Source organism: Psilocybe cubensis, chromosome 1, assembly GCF_017499595.1.
Source record: "Psilocybe cubensis strain MGC-MH-2018 chromosome 1, whole genome shotgun sequence".
In the NCBI taxonomy this organism is placed as follows: Eukaryota; Fungi; Basidiomycota; class Agaricomycetes; order Agaricales; family Agrocybaceae; genus Psilocybe; species Psilocybe cubensis.
The window spans coordinates 4,060,755-4,079,540 of NC_062999.1; the positions used below are offsets into that span (position 1 = coordinate 4,060,755).

At 47.8% G+C, this 18,786-nt stretch overlaps 6 protein-coding genes and 1 non-coding gene across 7 annotated transcripts; 6 read left to right on the top strand and 1 right to left on the bottom strand.

The window, feature by feature from the left end:
- Nucleotides 1-1,322: 1,322 nt before the first annotated feature.
- Nucleotides 1,323-2,219, bottom strand: JR316_0001370 (uncharacterized protein; the record flags this gene model as incomplete). The annotated part of the gene is made up of 1 exon (XM_047887179.1): nucleotides 1,323-2,219. The coding sequence occupies one exon, from the start codon at nucleotides 2,217-2,219 to the stop codon at nucleotides 1,323-1,325; it is 897 nt and encodes a 298-aa protein (XP_047754925.1).
- Nucleotides 2,220-5,234: 3,015 nt separating this feature from the next.
- Nucleotides 5,235-7,994, top strand: JR316_0001371 (uncharacterized protein; the record flags this gene model as incomplete). Its single annotated transcript, XM_047887180.1, is given in 4 exon segments — nucleotides 5,235-5,626; nucleotides 5,641-6,881; nucleotides 6,917-7,335; nucleotides 7,605-7,994. The coding sequence occupies 4 exon segments, from the start codon at nucleotides 5,235-5,237 to the stop codon at nucleotides 7,992-7,994; spliced, it is 2,442 nt and encodes an 813-aa protein (XP_047754926.1).
- A 51-nt stretch (nucleotides 7,995-8,045) lies between these two features.
- JR316_0001372 (uncharacterized protein) lies at nucleotides 8,046-9,356 on the top strand (the record flags this gene model as incomplete). Its single annotated transcript, XM_047887181.1, has 2 exons — nucleotides 8,046-9,032; nucleotides 9,135-9,356. 2 exons carry the CDS (start codon nucleotides 8,046-8,048, stop codon nucleotides 9,354-9,356), a joined length of 1,209 nt encoding a protein of 402 aa, XP_047754927.1.
- A 1,428-nt stretch (nucleotides 9,357-10,784) lies between these two features.
- On the top strand, nucleotides 10,785-11,785 carry JR316_0001373 (Agroclavine dehydrogenase; the record flags this gene model as incomplete). The annotated part of the gene is made up of 3 exons (XM_047887182.1): nucleotides 10,785-11,196; nucleotides 11,278-11,459; nucleotides 11,522-11,785. 3 exons carry the CDS (start codon nucleotides 10,785-10,787, stop codon nucleotides 11,783-11,785), a joined length of 858 nt encoding a protein of 285 aa, XP_047754928.1.
- A 545-nt stretch (nucleotides 11,786-12,330) lies between these two features.
- On the top strand, nucleotides 12,331-15,223 carry JR316_0001374 (uncharacterized protein; the record flags this gene model as incomplete). The annotated part of the gene is made up of 6 exons (XM_047887183.1): nucleotides 12,331-12,578; nucleotides 12,631-13,288; nucleotides 13,472-13,555; nucleotides 13,612-14,380; nucleotides 14,434-14,600; nucleotides 14,654-15,223. The coding sequence occupies 6 exons, from the start codon at nucleotides 12,331-12,333 to the stop codon at nucleotides 15,221-15,223; spliced, it is 2,496 nt and encodes an 831-aa protein (XP_047754929.1).
- An 816-nt stretch (nucleotides 15,224-16,039) lies between these two features.
- Nucleotides 16,040-16,158, top strand: JR316_0001375. Its single transcript has one exon. It is a non-coding gene; the product is annotated as a tRNA-Thr (tRNA).
- Nucleotides 16,159-17,030: 872 nt separating this feature from the next.
- JR316_0001376 (Agroclavine dehydrogenase) lies at nucleotides 17,031-18,086 on the top strand (the record flags this gene model as incomplete). The annotated part of the gene is made up of 3 exons (XM_047887184.1): nucleotides 17,031-17,457; nucleotides 17,555-17,745; nucleotides 17,820-18,086. The coding sequence occupies 3 exons, from the start codon at nucleotides 17,031-17,033 to the stop codon at nucleotides 18,084-18,086; spliced, it is 885 nt and encodes a 294-aa protein (XP_047754930.1).
- Nucleotides 18,087-18,786: the final 700 nt, after the last annotated feature.

Sequence of the window (18,786 nt, forward strand, 5' to 3'; positions counted from 1 at the left end):
AATTTTGACAATGAACGACAATCTTGACAAAACATTCTATGAGACGGCGCTGAAGAGACTCTAGCAATAAAAAGTCAGGGTCCAGAAATGTTTCACATAACACAACCTACAAAGCTCCTGATTTTGATTGCAGAAGTTAGCCTAGAGTAGTAATCTTCCAAATTGAACCATAGTATACCCACATTCTCAAAATTAGGCACGTTTTCATTGTAGAATTTTCCCTTCGCTTAATTAGCAATGGCAATTAAAATCAAGTAAGAGCTTAAATGTCCAAAATGTTGACTTTAGCTTACACATTATTAATGGTATCGTATTTACTTACTTTTTAGAGTTCAACATATTGTTTTGTTGCTGTTTGGCTTGCCTTGCTGCACGTTCGGCATGTTTATTGTTGCTTGCACGCCCCTAATAACAACCAAGAAAGAGGGGTTAGAAGAAGGTAATTCCCAAAGTAATTGCCTGTCTATCTCCTTCTGTCAGAATGATTCAACTTAAGATAAAGAGTTAGAAGCCATCCCTGTGGTTATCTGTAATTGCGGATTGCTTGCCTTCTGTTTATTCTATTAAATGAAGTATTCAGGGTTTGACAGACCATTGATCAGAGAAAGATCTACAAACCTTAATGTGGTCGGCATAAACGCAATCCCGATCAAAAAAGCAACTTTTGAAAAAATGCCATCTTCTGCACAAGAAGAAAGATTGGATATATTAGATGGAATGCCTGATAATGACGCACTTTTTTCTTTGATTCTTCATTTCTCTTCTCGAGTATTCTCAAGATTTCAACTGTCCGGGACGTCATCCTGTCCGCAAAGTTGATATGATCTTGAGCAGTGGTACTTAAGGATGTTATGAGTCCCTCATAAGTGTTTTCTAGGGTGCTTATGAATGTTCAGTTTCTTGGATGAATGACAATAGATGAAACTGATTTCTAACCATTGTTTGAGCATATTGGTATCCTGTGATTTGGTGGGATTGCTGCCAAACACGTAAACCAACAACACTGTTAGGAATCGACTTAAGTCAAGAGAGAAGAGTGCCCAAAGACCAAGTTGATATCGAAGCTGGGGTCTGACTACTGACCCCAGGACCCTATATATACATGGAGACCGGAGTAACTACTTCCCGGACCAGAGTACTCGACATATGACAACTATCAATAGATGAAACAGGAGAACGATAGACGTGGGACCGAACACAAAGATAGAACAAGGCATGACAGCGTGGGACCGTAACAGATAACGATAACGGATAGGGGTGGCACCAATACGTACCCTGACATCACCTCCCCTCTAAAGGTCGGTGTCCCAACGACCTGGTCTTCACCGTGGACGGTTTGCACCAAAGACACGAGGCGGTCCACCGCCACGACGCGCGGTCTGAATTCCCTCCCTAGGCTGAACAGGCCCGGGGCGAGAGTAACCGTCAGAGTGTTGCTGCGGAGCCCTGAGAGCGTCCACCTCCATAGGCGAACCAGGGGCGAGCGACGAGGATGGGCTGGAGCGAGTGTCGACAGCCGTAGGAGTGGGCAAATGCGGAGAAGCCGTCCCGGAACGGGATGTCCGCGTAGTTGGGGTAGAGCTCGAGGTTGGAGTAGGAGAAGGAGGTTCAACGACGAGGGTAGGAGGGGCGGCAGTGGGCGCAGGAGGCTGTTTAGGCTTCTTGGACCTAGGGTTGCGGATGCGACGACGGGCAATCCGCTTGCTGATAGCAGAAAGAGCATCACCAACTTCACGAGCGGTGCCCCTGATAGTGACGGCACGCAAACCGGAGGTGACGACGGGGGAGACCGAGATCTTTGCGTGCGAGATGTCGTGGATTTGGCGTAAGCCAGTTCCCGCGCGCCCTATGACATGGCCAGCCTGTTCGTCCGCAATAGACAGGGTAGCGACGATCTTCTCGAGGGCGGCTTTGGTAGTAGTAGAGCGGATGGATTGGGAGTGCGGGGGCCCTGTAGTAGGGGTAGAGGTAGGTGCAGCCGGGCGTTCCTTCCTAGAGGTGCGTCGAGCGCGAGATGCGCGAGCAGAGGGAGTGGGAGCGGCAGGCGGTTTGGGTAGGGAGGCTGTGAGGCGTTCAAGTTTAGACTCGATGGCAGACAGTCGGTCATCAACCTTTTTATCGGCGTCAAACCGGACTTGCTGCGCCCTAAAGAGAAGGGCGAAACGGTCCTCAAGGGACATCGTCATGAACCCATCGTAAGGCGAAGGAGGGTCGGCCATAGAGTATAGTAGGTGGGGGCAAGGTAGAGTGGAGTAGACGAGCGCTGCAGTGGATAGAGTACCAGGGCAACGTTGGGTAGCTTCGATATGCTGTTAGGAATCGACTTAAGTCAAGAGAGAAGAGTGCCCAAAGACCAAGTTGATATCGAAGCTGGGGTCTGACTACTGACCCCAGGACCCTATATATACATGGAGACCGGAGTAACTACTTCCCGGACCAGAGTACTCGACATATGACAACTATCAATAGATGAAACAGGAGAACGATAGACGTGGGACCGAACACAAAGATAGAACAAGGCATGACAGCGTGGGACCGTAACAGATAACGATAACGGATAGGGGTGGCACCAATACGTACCCTGACAAACACTTTAGTTTTCTTCTCCGAAGCTTTACGAGCCAAAACTTGAAGCTTGGAGGCAAACTCTCGTTCCAAGGCGATGTGGGCCGTGTAAAGCTCCCGCATCTGTATGTTGCATCATCAGCAAAAGTGACCAGACCCCCAAATGCCTTGGGAGCCTTATAAGGCATGCCAATGTTTTACGTGACACAGTAATGTCACGCAAAACATTTGGGCAACATTTGGGAACACTCAAATCATTTGGTGGTCATTTGGAGGCCCCACAAACATTTTTGAATCACAAAACAAGCACCAAATAATTTCTAGTAACTACAATTTACAAAAAAAAATTTGTACACTGTGCAACCTTGAAGGAATCATTTAACAAAATTAAAAGAGGTCACAAAACATTTGGTTTTACACTTCGGTTATGAGAAATGTTTACAGGACTTTCAAATGCTGATGAAATAATTCATCCACACCAAAATTTACTGGCTATACAGCCACATTAGTTCTAATTAGAATTCTGTACAGTTGGTCACCCGGTCTGTACAATTTCTCGACTGTCAACGAAGTCACAATGCGATCAGCGTGAATCGGAGTGAATCGGAGATCAAATATTTGTTTGTTTGTGCATAATAATCTCTTTCAACCCCCGTTTCTTTCTTTCCACATACTCTCATGTTCACTACTCCGGCGACGCTTGGTGGGACTTGGGCTTGGACTTTTCAACTCTAAGTCTTCGTATATCATAGCTGAATCTAACTCACAGGTAATTCTGCCACTTCCTTTCTGATTAGATCATCCTCAACTGACCATGTATCTGCCTTTCCGTAGACCGTTCTCCTTCTGCCTTAGATCTACTGGATATCCGGCTTGGTATATAATCATTCACTAGTTCCCAAACTTTTAGGTGAGTATATGCGCACTTCTGCACACACACCTTGCTTACATTATGCGACCAAAGTAGCTCCTATAATTCATGGGTACCATCTATTGATGACATCGTCTCAGCATCATTTTGTTATTTAACCACTTTCTCGCTTCTCTGTACCTTTTGGAGTCATGTTGTAGTATAAGTTTTCTTAATGCAACAAGTTCTTTTTACTTGCTATGATAATCTGAGGGATCCACTAAATAATGAACCATGTGAACTGTGTAAAACATTTAAACACTGGCAAATGTTTGCCAAATGTTTTTGGGACTCCCAAATGTTGCCTAAATGTTACGGACACTCAAATTTTAACCAAATGATTTGGCTATATTTAGTACTACCTAAATCATTTGCTTGGAATAAATAATTCGAAGCCTTTCAGTCTTCGGAGTCTCTCGTTACGAACCGCACAATGCCTTTCGGGCATTGGGGCCTTTGGACGCCTCCAAATGCCTTGTCAAGGCATTTGGGGATCCGAGCACTTTTGCTGATGATTGCAATATCAGTAGTTTATTGAAATGAAGTGCATCAGACTACTTGCATCGCTAATGACCTCAAGGTGTGCGTCAAAAAAACTGGATATTCTCTCTACTTGTTCCTAAGAATAGACCAAGTAAGGATGAAGTTCGTTTAATGTGGACTACTTTACCGGAAGAGCCACGCCAAAACTTTGCCCCTGTGAAGCGTTTTGATCGCCCATTTGATTTCTACGGATGTTAAGTGAATAAAATTGTCTACAATGTTCCGAGGCTTAAAGATCTGGGGTTGTTGGAGTTGAGAATGTCGATGATGACGTCCAGGAATAAGTTGTTAGTCCTTTAGAGAATCCGGTGTTGCTACATATTTGCATCATGTGATCACATTAGGGGTTAATTTAGATTTAGAGTATAGACTGACGTCACGCGTTCGCTACACCGCCATTACTATATAGACTCAAGCTAAACGGTGATCTACAATCGATTGTCCTCCAAGCTCAATAGATAATGCTTTTAGCTCAGTGATAGTTGTCAACTATTATGGCATTGGAAAATAAATGGAATGCTATCACAGACATGAATACTGTCATTATGTGTAAGGCTGCCACATTGAAGCTCTATGTATCCAAGATATTATTTGTCGTGGCAATATGATTCGTGAGATATGTCATTCATATAGCAGTGTGTTCTATAGCACACAAGTAGACACAAATAGCATAGCATCCATGCAAACTCTATCCAGATCATGGATATAGCCGCTTGAAGTTCTTTGTGCTCGCTGTCAACTTATTTTGGAAGTTCAAACCTGTGGTCTGAGGCATGCCATTGCATCCGTATTTTTCTCGACAATAATTTATGGTGCGCTATGTGTACAAATTTTACCAGCTGTACATGTCATTCCGTTTTCAATATGGGGTCGCCTTCCAGGTGTTCCAGACTGAATAATTCTTTCGATTTAGAAAGCAACGAGAAATATTTCTGAGTATTAAACGAAGTTTCTCCAAGCGAGTATTCGACGTACGAGGTCACCTTGGAAGTCGGATGCTCAGCCACCTGACAAGTACGTTCAAAAGAAAAGACATGCCTCAAAGAACAATGGAAATTACAGGTGGATGAGGTTAGCACGTTCTGATTGTCAAGTTCCGAATTGGGAAGACTCATACCACGAATTTAAATTTTCCACACGGTCTCATCGTGAGGAAAAACTACGACTACATCCACCTGTCGCGCACCTTGGTCAATCAATCACGCGTCCATGCCTCATGCTTTGTGCGAGGCCGCCGACCCAGCAGCAAAGGTATGAAGACAGATTGAAATCAGTTTATAAAACAGAACATACCCACGCATCAGGCACGGGTGCGAGTGGAAGTGGAAGTGGGGGTGGAAGGTGGGGTGTGGGTGTGGGTGTGGGTGTGGGAGTGGGAGTGGGTGCGGGTGGATGTCAGGCGGGATTGGTGGTGATGAGAGGAGGAGCGGGGACGGGGACGGGGACGGGGGCGGGGGTTGGATTTGAGTCTGGTTCTGGGTCTGCGTCGAGCGTGTGTGTGTGTAAGGATGAACAGAAGGATGCGGATGGACAGGAACTAGAGCTCGAGCTCGCGCTGGAGTATAAACACGACACGGCGTTCGAGTATCAGTTTGAGCTTCCCGCTTCGTTTTCGCCTTCAGTTTCGGTTTCGGTTTCGCCTTCTTCGCCGGATTTTGCGTCGACTTCGCCCTCTTCGCCGTCTTTTGCTTCGCCGGCGCTGGCTCCGTCGCCTTTGCCGGTGTTATCGAGCGTATCTGCAACCACAACCGCGACCGCACCAGCCTCAGCCTAGCACCATCCTCAACACCAGCGCACGGTAAACAACAAGAACAAGAACAGAAAGACATATCACCAACCCCACCCCCGATCCCGTTTCCTACCCATGGAACGACATGTGCAGCTTCAGCTTCAGCTTCAGTGTCGGACGTGTCGATGTCGACTTCGAGGGGTGGGATGTTGCGCAGTAGGAGGAGGAGTAAGGGGCGGGGTGCGGTGGGGGTGGTGATGATGATGGAAGAGGAAGAGAGAGAGAGGGAGATGGAGATGCAAGTGCAAGTGCACGTGAAAATGCACGCGCACGCACACGCACGCGGAGGCAAATACGCACCACGCGCGGATCTGCGCGCGGTTATCGATATTGGTTCTCCGCACTCCCTTTCCTTCCACCAGCAACGTCATCAGCATCTAACTACCACCACCACACCCAACACCACCACTACTACCACAAGACCAAAGACAAAGACAACACTCCCAGCGCGCGCACTCGACGGTCCCATCTTTGGCTTTAAGAACTTCAACAAAGGGTATGCGCTGTATGAGAGGGACTACGAGTATGATGGGCGCGGGTACGAGTCGGGGCCAGGCGGGTCAGGCAGGTCGGAAGAGTCGCCGTCGGTGTATTCGTGTGAGAGTGCTGTGAGAGCGGATGGTGGTGTCGGTGTTGATGTTGATGTGTGTGGGGGTGTAAATGCAGATGGCGAGGCAGAGGTGGACGAAAGACACGAACATGAACATGAAGAAGAGCATGACCATGACCACGACTACGACCACGACGACGCACACTCCCTCATCGGCTCGTCGTCCTCGTATTTTGTCGCGCTCTGTGCTAGGAAGGATGCGGCGCGGGATTTTGGAGCCGAGTTTGGGTTATCTTCGTCTTTGTATTCGCCTTCGGGTGGAGGTGCGGAGTATGAAGATCTAGGAGCTGGCTCTGTGGAACAAGTCAACGAAGGCGGGATATCAAACTCGAACTCAAATTCAAGTTCAAATGCGAACGCGGACGCGAACACGTTCACGCCGTACGTCCCGCTCGTTATCCAGCACGACCGCGAGCGCGCGCAGGCGTGGGATATGAAGAGAGGGCGTCGATGTCGACGTCGATGTCTGTGAAATCGACGCGTTCGTCTCTGTCGCCAGCACCATCGCCATCACCAGCGTCAGCGTCGTCGTCCTCACGGCGTAGACCTGCAAACGTGCCTCATCCGCTACCATTGCCATTGTCATCAGCAATAGCAGCCCTATCGTCCCCTATCCTTCCTTCGCCACCGCTTTCGCCTTCGCCGTGGCTTTCGCTTTCCCCATCGCCATCGCCTACAAGTCCGAGCCCTGTTCTTCCACTCCAACAACAGTACCAACACCAGCCGCATCAACATCAGCAGCAGCAGCAGCTCCCACCGAGATTTTCACGCTCTCTCTCCCTATCAAGCACAGAGAGCGGCGCGCCTGTTACGCCGTGCACGCCTTTGTTCGTTATTACGGAGGCGGATGGACGGAGTTCGCGTGCTGTGCAGGGGAAAGATGGTGTAGGTGACGAGGATGAGAATGATGATGGCGAGGTGGGTGTGGTGGGTGTGGAGAGTGGGTGAAGTGCACAAAGCGAGTACAGTGGATAGAGATAGAGATGGGCATGGAGTGAAAGTTAGTCTTTCCTTTCTTTTTCGTTTTCGTTTTCCCTTTCGTTTTCTCTCTCGTTCCATTTCTTCCACTTTATCCTACATTCCCGTTTCACCTCTTTCATCATCATCTTCATTTCTATGAGGAAAAAGTAGACTCAAAAGCTGACATCATATCTTTATGGTTTTTTTTTCTCTTTCCCTACGTGTAGCAGGCTAGGCAGATAGGGGTGTCGCGGCCTATTGCGTTCGCGATCCCGCCTGCGTCTGCGTCGCCGACGGTACAGCAGCAGCATTTCTTCGCGGCGCGTACGTCTACGGCTACGGCTAGCCCTGCCCTAGCTTTAGATCCATCGGGCGCTCCGTCTGTCCAACACCAAACTCAACCACAATCACAATCACAACCACAACAACAAGCAAACGCCTGTACAGCGTCCCCGCCATCCTCACCACAGACGCAAACCTCTACACAAACCTCCACATACGCACACGCACGCACACACACATGTACACGCACACGCACAAGCACACGCACAAGCGCACACACAAGCGCACTCAGCGCACTCGCTGAAACGAGTCAAAACCCGCTCCAGGCAGAGTAATAGTATGGCGGTACATGCCGCTGTAGCGCTGTACCGCTCTCGCCGCCACCTATGGGGCCGTTGCCTTTGCCGCTGCCTCTTTTGCATCAACAGCAGCAGCAGCAGAGGGAACAGAGACGCGCGTCGCTTTCGCCTTCGTTGGTGGCGTCCAATTTGAATTTGAATTTGAATTCGAATCAGGCTCAGAGTCAGTGTAAGAATCACAGTCAGACGCAGACGCAGACGCAGACGCAGACGCAGACGCAGACGCAGACGCAGACGCAGACGCAGACGCAGACGCAGACGCAGACGCAGACGCAGACGCAGACGCAGACGCAGACGCAGACGCAGACGCAGACGCAGACGCAGAAGCAGGCACAGGCGCAGGCGCAGCGGAGAAATAGCGCGTCAACGGTATCGAGCACTGGATTCCCAGTAGCATTGACAGCGCGCTCGTCGCTTTCGCTTTCGCTGCTCTTGTCCTCGTCCGCGGCGTCGGCGTCGTTCGCTTCCGCCGTTTCCGCCAGCTCGTCGTCCTCTGCGTACATGTCGACGTCGGCGTCGGCGTCGATGGAGATGGAGATGGAGATGGAGATGTGGGCCTCGCGCGCGCGCTCGGCGTCGCTTTCGTCCAGCTCGGTTGCGCGTGCGGCTGTTGCGGTTGGCGCGGGTGTTGGTGCTGGTGGGTTGAGACATACCAAGTCGTGCGGTGTGTTACCAGGCGTCGACGAGCCGCCGCCCAAAAATGCAGTGTTGCGCAGCGTGGAGGTGTTCGGCGATGCCCTAAACACCACAACGACAGCGACGACGGCGAGGACGACGATGCTGGCTGCGCCGGTCTCGCGCGCGCGCAGGCTGAACTCGACCGCGACGTTGCGGATCGACACCTCGTCGTCTGTGGCTGCTAGTGCTCCTGCTAGTGCTAGTGATGATGATGGTGATAGTGGTACATGCAATCTACACAGGATGCCGTCGAGTTCGTCGGCGAAATCGGCTGTGTCTGTGTCGTCTGCGGAGGTTACGCCCACGGCGCTCTCTCCGGTTTCGGGATTGTCAAAGGTGGTTTTGATATCTTCTCAGCAGCAGTAGCAGCAGCAGCCAATGACTACAAATACTACAACTACGACTATGACTATGACTACAACTATGACTGCGCCGCAGACTCTGCCATCGTTGTCTCCATCTCCATCCCCATCCCCGTCGCCCTCGCCCTCGCCGACGTCGTTCCGTGCTGTCCATGCCCAGCATGACTCGGTGCTCAGCGTGGTCAGCAACTCAAACGACGTGTACTTTTCCGACTCGAGTTTTTCGGGGGAGTATTATAGCGCGCGGTCGAGCTTTACGAGTGCGTTGACTGGGGATGTTGTTAGTTCGTGGGAGTGAGTGGTGGATGTTGGATGTGGATGTTGGTGCAGATCGTGGTGTGGTGTTGTGAATTTCCGTGCTTTGTCTGTTTCTTCTCCTTTTTTTCTTTTCTTGTTTCGAAGCTTCATGCACATGTACAATCATTTGTTTTCTCCTTTTCCTTTTTTTCTTTAATCGCCGTGCCATTGGATTCAGATAACCTCACCGCCTCTCATTTTTTCTTGGCTTCTTTTTGCTTTCGTCGATCCGCAAAATTGTAAGAAACGTCTGTATTATACCAACCTCTACTTCCGTCGCATTTCTTCTTCTTCTTCTTTTTTTTTTTTTTTTTTGACGCGTATGAACAATATCCCACACTCTCCTTTCTTTCCTTTCCTTTCCTTTCTGTTCCTTGCTTGTTTATCGCTTAATTTTTACTCTATTGATCTAATACTCGAATCTCATAGTCACTAAAATCCACCTCTCTCTCTCTTTTTACCGTCATCGATCATCATAGCATTTATACCGCTGCTACTTAGCATTAGCATTAGCATTAGCACTAGCTACCCCTCATTTTATTTTGTACAGTATACCCATACCTCCCTTTGCATGCATCTCAATTAATCTCAATTTTTTTCTTGAACTTTTCACAATGTGCAATGACATGGTTGGAAATTGACAATTGACCTTGAAGTTGAGTATCTTCAGCGCTTAATCTACCTAAAGGTGGCATCTACGGTATCCACATTCACTCCGATATATCGAAAATACTTTAAAGTTAAGAAATTTGAGTACCCTCAGCGCTTAATTTTTCTAAGTATCTACGGTATCCACATTCAGTCCGATGGATCTAAAATTATCCACCTTCAATTACTCATTAGTACCTGATGCATCTGTAAGCTTTGGGCAACTCTCACCGCAGCTTCCACCTTCTGAATCCTGTCAATTCGACGTAACTGTTGTAGGGTGAGTAAGCCTTTTTGATCGAGCGTGAGGGCCCGGGGTCGGACGTCGAGGTCTGTATCTCGGAGCGCCATGCAAAGGGTACTGTAACTGTGTAACAGCCACGAAACTGCGAGTTGAATACGGATGACGACATTCTTTTCGGCGACGGCAACAGGTAATGTTGTGACAAACGTAAAATGCTCTTCTGCGCATGCGGAATCTATGGTCGATGTTTAGTTTCCATTTCAAGTGTTGCTTGTTTGTTTGTTTTATCAAGATCACAATTCGCAGTCTTATGGCCTACGTGCTTATCGAGCAATTCAACCGAAAGGGAAGCTGCTGAGAACGGAACAATATATGAATTTGTCATCGCATAAACGCGATCGCGCAAGTGTTTGTTGTGCTTGCCCCACACCCCGCAAACTATAAAATACATCTGGCTTAAGCCAATTTAAACCCCATCTTCATCAGCCCCTACCTCCAAGCAAACCAAGCAAGAACATAAACGTTAAACCTAGGACCATGACCACTCTCATCACAGGCGGAACTGGCAGGACCGGACTGGGCCTCGCAAAGCTTCTGCACGCCGCGAACTACCCAGTGCTCATCGCGACACGCACAGGGGTCGCCCCCGCGCCATTCAAAGCCGTCAAATTCGACTGGAACGACGCCTCGACGCACGAAGCCGCGTTCGACACCGCTGACCCCCCGGTCGACCGGGTGTACATCGTCGGCCCGCCTGCGAGCACCGACGTCGCGTTGCACACCAAGTTCGTCGAGCTTGCGATATCGAAAGGGGTGAAGCGCTTCGCGCTAATGTCGGCCACTGTCGTTGGGCCAGATGCGAACTCGCCGTTCCCGGCTGGTGTCGTGCATCAGCAGTTGATTGATGCTGGTGTTGACTTTGTGGTAGTGAGGCCTACTTGGTTCATTCGTAAGCAATACATCGTTTCTCTCTCCTATAGTGACAGATTTTAACCATGAATATTCCTTGCCTCCCGCTTTGAACATGTAGAAAATTTCGACAACTTGGGCATCACGAATTTCAGCACAATATTCTCAGCGGCGCAAGATGGGAAAGTACCTTTTGTCTCGACAGAGGATATCTCCCAAGCGGTATTCGAGGGTTTAACCGCGGAGAAAAGTCCAAACGACAGTATCTTCGTCGTGGGGCCCGAGCTCCTCACCTACGAAGATGTGAGTTTCATGCACTTGTCAGCAATCTACTGGTGCTAATCATATCATCCCTCTGAAAACAGGCGGCAAAAATCATATCTTCTGTGCTGGGCCGAACGATCACTTACAAACGCAACACTATCGAAGAGCAAGCGGCCTTGTACACCCAAGTCGGGGCACCAGCCGATTACGCCAAATTATTGGCAGCCTTGGACGCGGATGTGGCTAAAGGGACTGAAGAGGCTGTGTTTAATGATGCGGAGGCCGCTGCAAAAGGCCGCCTCTTTGTCGGGAAGCACACACTGCTTGAATTCTTTAAGGAAGGGAAGAATGTGCAAGCCAAATAACGAGTGGATGTGAACTGTAGAAAGTTGTTAATAATGACTGTACATTAGGACAAGTTGATTTAGTGGCTTTTTAGTTTGAAATGGAATGGGTTGAATGTCTTACCAATAGCTAACCGCTTCAACGCAGAGAGCGTTCTAGCTGCAATAAAGTGAAAATATCGAAGGGACTTGGAAGGAAGAAACCCAACCCGCTGAGTGTCTGTTGCTCCTTCTCTTATCCCCATTGAAACGACCGCCTGGACCTCGGCTAGTTTATTACATTGACATGAAGTCAGAGCAGTGACTTAAAACGACAATACAGATAAACCAACAAAATACATTGTGGTGGTATGATTAGAACTGGAACATTGAAAGTGGGCATAAACGGTATTTCACTGTCTCGCTGTCGGAGGAGACAAGAAACACCGAGAAATTTCGTTGACACCTGGTTTGCGCCGTCACGGGATTCAGACTAAACCAAACAGGCACTGGCAACTCTACGCGTCTCCTCTCCCCTTGAATAAGTATCCAGCACATAACAGTAATATTCCCGTTCATTCTTTTCTATGTCTACCTCTGAGGGTACCTCTACCAGCACGTTGTCTGTAACTGGTTTAAATCACGATGGTGCCACTGCTGCCGCACCTTCAACAATTACATATACTAGCACCACCCCTGATGCAGGCTTTCTGGTAGAACACGCCATCAACAACGACTCAAATGACTCTACAAGCGATAAAGGAGTCACAGCATCCAAGATTTCCGCAGATGCTGCTTTGGCAACGAAAGTGGATGCCGACTCCAATGAGCCGAGGTGTGTGGCTTCAGCCATTGCTCTTTCTTCCTTCAGGGTGACAAGACTTCAGTAGACGCTCGGAAACACCCCAAACCAATTGCGCGGATAACACAAACGAAAATCTTTCCATCCTTCAGTCACAGATTGCATTAGAAATGAATGACGAGTTCATCGAGTGCAGTGTCGATGTTTTCTTCAAGCATTACCTTCCATTTGAGCCTTCAGAAGCAGCTGTTGAAGAATGTGTCCTGAGACTTCTCTGCAAGGATCATGCTCCCAATGGCGACGCTGGTGAATGTTTCCATCCCAAACAGGCTCCTATGACGCCTAGACAATGCGCACAAATTAAGCCACTTCATAAACTTGACGACAACACAGGCCACCCCATATTGTCGGAAGTTGTGCTAACGGTTGGGTATCCGGATACTCCTGGTCTTCGATTCACCGACTACATGAAACGGCCTGGTAGCCACGGCTCTGTGGAAAAGACAGTATTTGCTCCCTTGAAGACTATTGCTGATGCCGTTGGGGGCTATAGCGAGACATGTGACGGCAGGGCTCGCAACAATTTCCAGTATCTCCATTGTCCGCAGACAGTCATTTCATCGGATATAGGGGACTCTAAAAGCAGGATAGATGCCTGCTTTTCCCATGAAGGAAGTGATTTACACACCAAGTATATTGCTGTGCCTATTGAGCAGAACGTCTCCGCCGCCAACAGGAATTCAGTAAGTGTTATGCAATATTTTTACACATGCTTTTTGCCAACCTTTCCTTTAAGAACAACCGTCAGGTAGTATCGGCAAATGTTCAAATCATGAACGATGACGTGCGGCGAATGTTCACCTATGGGGTTACGTAGTAGAAATAGACTGTGAAAAGGCAATATTTCTGATTTTTAGTGGTTTCAGATGACCTTTGAAGGCGACAAGGCAACGCTGTGGTATCACTGTCGCTCTCATTCTGCTGTTTCGAGACAATTTAACTTTGTCGAGGTATGCTTGTGAGGTTCTTTTGAATCGGCGAACATTACTGATCTATTAATCTCTAGAATCCGAAATTACTTGTCAAGGTGTTCCTGTCATTTCTATTCGCAACAGACGAAGAACTCGGCTACGATCCCAACGTCACTCTGGTCGAAGGCAAGAAGCGTCAGTACACTTTCACAATCCCCAGTTCTGATGGGAAATCGGCCAAGTTCTACCGCACTGTCAAAGTTATTTCTGAATATCGCTCGAACAACATTTCTGGTCGCATGGCGCGTGTATGGTTGGTCGATCGGGTTGATTCTGAAGGCAACAAGATTGGCCCGCAATGCGTCTTGAAAGACGTCTGGCTTGCCGTAAATGCTCTCACTGAAAAGGAGATCCAGACGGCCATCTTTGCAGATATCGAAAAATACTGTCACCCCAACAAGCCAGATTACAACCTGGCATTGGATCCTCCTGAAGACTCTCCCGAGGCCTCTCTCAATGCTATCAAGATGCGAAATGCCGAGCTCGTTAAGTCTGGCAAGTACAAGCAGTACTTTCTTGACATTGAAAGTGATTATTCTGGGAAGCCATCCAAAGACGTTTTGGAGGGATGTACTCCCGTCACAGGCTTGTTTCAGAACGCCGATGCAGATAGGATTGCATCTTTGAACGACAATTCTATTCGACCGGTAGGATCGACACCTTTTATAAAGAGTGGACAGCAACACAAGCGAACATTTACCCCCCGGAAACAATATCGCGTCATCTTCAAAGAAGTCTGCCAGGCTGTGGGCGATCTGCCTACTTTGGGGAAAGTGCTTAATATACTTAAACAAACTCTCATACGTAAGCTCCAACCTCGATTAAATTTCTACATTTATTCATGTAGACATTCGTAGCCCTTTCGCTCCTGTACTGTGCTGGCTGGGTACACAGAGACATCAGCTCAGGGAATATTCTTGCTCATCAAGAAGGCAGGATCTTGCGGGCCAAATTGTCAGACCTTGAATATGCCAAGAGGTTTCCTCTACCTGAAGACTATGAAGGCAATGTTAATCCCAAAATCGTACTTTGTTATTTTACTTTTCTAACCGTGTTGCTGTCCTAACAAAATTCCAGGGCACTCCTTTTTTTATGCCTGTCGAAATAATGCAAGACGTTTATCTATATAGTCAAATCGTCAACGATGACGACCTAGAATTTGCAATTCACAACCCGACTCTTTTTATTGCCAAACAACAACACGATCTTGGTGGCCCCCGAAAAAATACTACGCAGAACAATATCTTAGAAAAACCGGTGATCTATAATTTTCAACATGATCTCGAGTCGCTTTGGTGGGTTTTAGTGTGGTCTCTAACCGCACGTGTCAGCCATCAACCTTCCAGGACCTGGGCCAACCAAGTTTTTCAACATGATGTCGTGCCTACTCCTGAGAGGGTACGCTTTCTGAGGGCTTTGTCCAGGATCACGCTTGAAGATATCATGCTCCCATCAATCTCATTTCTGCATGTCCTGGTGGAACTCATAAGATCTGTCATGAATATTGCGTATTCAGAGCTTGAAAGGGGCGACACATTCAGAGACACGCTGTCTTATGCCATCACTGTAGACCGCTTTCATTTATGTTTTCAACAACTCGAGAGTGTCTCCGGCGCCCCTTGGGAGGAAACACCTCTTGTGATGTGAACATCTCCGCCAATGGCCCCAACTCTGTTCAACCTGCTGATGCCGCTACAGCAGCGCCCAGTACTCCCCCACTTTTTCCTGGTCGTAAGAGACCCAATCCAAACATTGGCAAGGCGGCATCCCCAGAATCTTTTAAACCATGCTCGGCTAAAAAAGACCTCGTAGCTACACGTCTAAGCGCATCAAAACGCAGGATGATCCCAACTCAATCAGCGGCTCAAATATTGGAGGCAATCCAACACCGGGAAATTCTACGACAGGGCGTCGATCCAAGTCGAGTACTAGGTCGAAAACTGGGGGTCTTAGTTCATCTCAATGTAGATAAATAACGCGCTCAATCTCTCCTTTGATATCGTCACTTTGTATCATTTTATGCTCTATATCCATTTTTTGCAATGATGTTTGTTTCACATCAAGTTGATCTTGCACAATATAGACATCATAAGCAATGGGAAGGTTTGAGTGTCTTACCAGTACCTAACTGTTTCAATGCAGAGATTGTTCTAGCTGTAATAAAGCCAAAATCTCGAAGGGACTTGGAACGAAGAAGGTTATCGTCGAAGGGCAAGAGTCGTAATATAAGACACGCACATGTGATGTGTATTCTTTGCCACCTGACCTTACCTCATAACGTGTTCATCGGGACGCGTCATTGAATATGATATACGCGTCTCACCAACCTACAAATATATTTCTCTTTGACTCATCAAGCTTCCGAGTCAAGCTTCAAGTTCTAATTCTATAGAACGATTATCTACTCGCAGCTGACAATTGAACAGTGGACTGCCGACCTCAGAAACAATGCTTGATCATGAGTCCCGCTTAGCTCAGCGGTAGAGCGCGTCACTAGTAATCTCCTCATGATTATATTTCTATGTTGGATTCTTTCCACCTTGGGAATGACGAGGTCAGTCGTTCAAATCGGCTAGTGGGAATCCTTTTTTCCCTTTCTATGCGCTGTGTTTGCAACAACCTGCTTAATTAACGGTCAGGTACTTACTGACCTTTTTGAAACCATGATATAAGTGTGATCATCCGCCAGTACCGCTGACTTTTCTGGGACTATTGAATTCCAGTTTGCTGTGTACCCCAATGATCGATGGGTGCCTGTAATAAAAAGTCATTTCACCTCCAGTTGCTCTGTATATCCGTCCTGTTCAGGAAGACAGAGTCAAGCATGCGTACCCACTAGCGGATTGGAACGACTGACCTCGTCTAGTGACGCGCTCTATGGTTGAGCTAAGCCGGGCGTGATGTAGATGAGCGTAACATCTCAACCTATGTATAAGGAATTTGTTGAAGTTTTTTATCGCAGTCGTGAGCAAAATAAAATAGAACTTGGGACTAGGCGTTGAAATCATAATCACGTCCACCTTTAGGCTTGAAGGCAAGAAAATATATTTTACCCCCACTTTATCTCCCAAATCCCCTCTAATTAGAAATTCCCACCTACCAAACCTCCCATTTTCACACAAGCTAACAGTCAAAATTCTCAGCTTGTACTTCTTTGGGATGCAATCCAGTAAAATTTGGTTCTTTGGGTGATTTTTGGAAAGTATGAGATTATCAATGCTCGGGGATGCGTAATGTACAAGACAATATCTGAATAATACCAATAACATCCAATGCTGTTAACTGACCTCACGAGTTCGAAGTCACCGGAGACCGTATAAATTATATTACCATTGTGAACGAAGAGCTTCTCTTGTTTACTGGAGACCTCGACCCTCTCAGAACTACAATAACAACAACTCATACCGACTATTCCGACTACCATCGATCATCCATCCATCTGAGTACATCCAACATGACGACTTTAATAACAGGAGGGACAGGGCGGACCGGACTCGCACTCGCCCATTTATTGCACGACGCGAAGCGTCCACTCGTCATCGCGACGCGCGCCGGAGCGGCGCCCGCACCATTCACCGCCGTCAGATTTGAATGGTATGACTTCGACTCACACGTAGCCGCGCTTTCCGCCCATGATAATGCCACACCAACATCAAAGATCGACCGGGTGTATATAGTCAAACCGCCGCTCACCACTGACGCGGTGGTCGTCACCTCCTTTATCGACCTGGCGATTTCAAAGGGCGTCACGCGCTTCGTGCTATTGTCGTCGACGCAGGTTGGGCCTGATCCAAGTTCTAATTCGCCCGGGAGCGTGATACACCAGTACCTAATCGACAGAGGAGTCGAGTACGCCGTTCTACGGCCAACGTGGTTCATGCGTACGTGTCCTTCTCTTTTGCTATACAACCCTTCGCATGGAGAAATCTGTAGACTCTGCATGTACTTACTAGCTGATCCATGCATTATATCATCCAGAAAATTTCGATGCGAATTTCAAGAGAAGCATCAGAGACTACGATTACATTTTCTCTGCGACGCACGACGGCAAAATACCATGGGTGTCCACGGACGACATCGCACAAGTTGCATTCGAGTGCCTCACCGCTACGCAAAGCCCCAACAAAGACATTTTCGTCGTTGGCCCTGAATTGCTATCTTACGAAGACGTCAGTCAAGACTCCCCGACTCCTCTTCCATTCTTCCTTCTCGTCGAAGCCAGACACTGATTGATGCTATACAGGTTGCAGCTATCGCATCGAAAGTCCTCGAACGGCCCATAAGATTTAAACGATACACCCTCGAAGAGCAGGCTGCGTTCTACATCAGCCTCAAGTGGGACCCCAAATACGCCAAGTTTCTAGCGGAGCTGGACACAAAGATCGCCCAGGGGTCCGAAGAGGCGGTGTTTGTCGACCCAGAAACGGAAAAAAATGGTCGAAAGTACGTGGGGAAGCGTACGCTTTTTGAATATTTTGTGGCAAATAAGAAGTTGTGGATTAAACAGTGATGATATGCTTTGGATGTAATTGTGTATGATAACTTGAACTCGCGGGTGAGCGCGGGTGTATATGTGTTGCTGTATTTTCATCGGAGACAGAGCTTCTTTTTGTATGAATATACGATGAATATCGTCAGTGTAATTTTGAACGAAAGGGATATCAGGACTCACCTTCATATGTCATATGTCTGCCCATGATGTAAAACAGTCACAGAATGACCAAGGATAAATCGGAAGACTTGTATCGTAAAATGTATTGAGTTGGATATTAGTAGGAAAAGCTGTCGATGGAATTCATCTGGAATAATTGGCTATTGGGCAAAGAGGGGGTCGATATAGCCTTGTCCACCGAGCGCTTGCAAGTTTTCCAGTGTCAGTTGTAGTGCCTTTGATACCACGGGTGTCGATATCATCTTGCGTTACAAAATCAGCACACAGAGTCCGGTTGGGTGAATTTCGGTCAACGGCAGCAGACGTTGCCAATCTTGCAGAATCTACTGAGATGAGATAAGGCTTGAGTTCAAGGAACGATAATACGTGAAGCAGTATCTCGACAAGTAGGTGTGGTGGGAGCACATGAGAGATGTTCAACTAGCAGCATTGATTTGGAAAGGTTTGGCTTGTTAAGGATTGTACCGGGAGACGCATTGAGAGAAAGACTTTTCTGTTTCTAGAGAACCTTTGGGGGTTTGAAAATGGACGGAGAAGT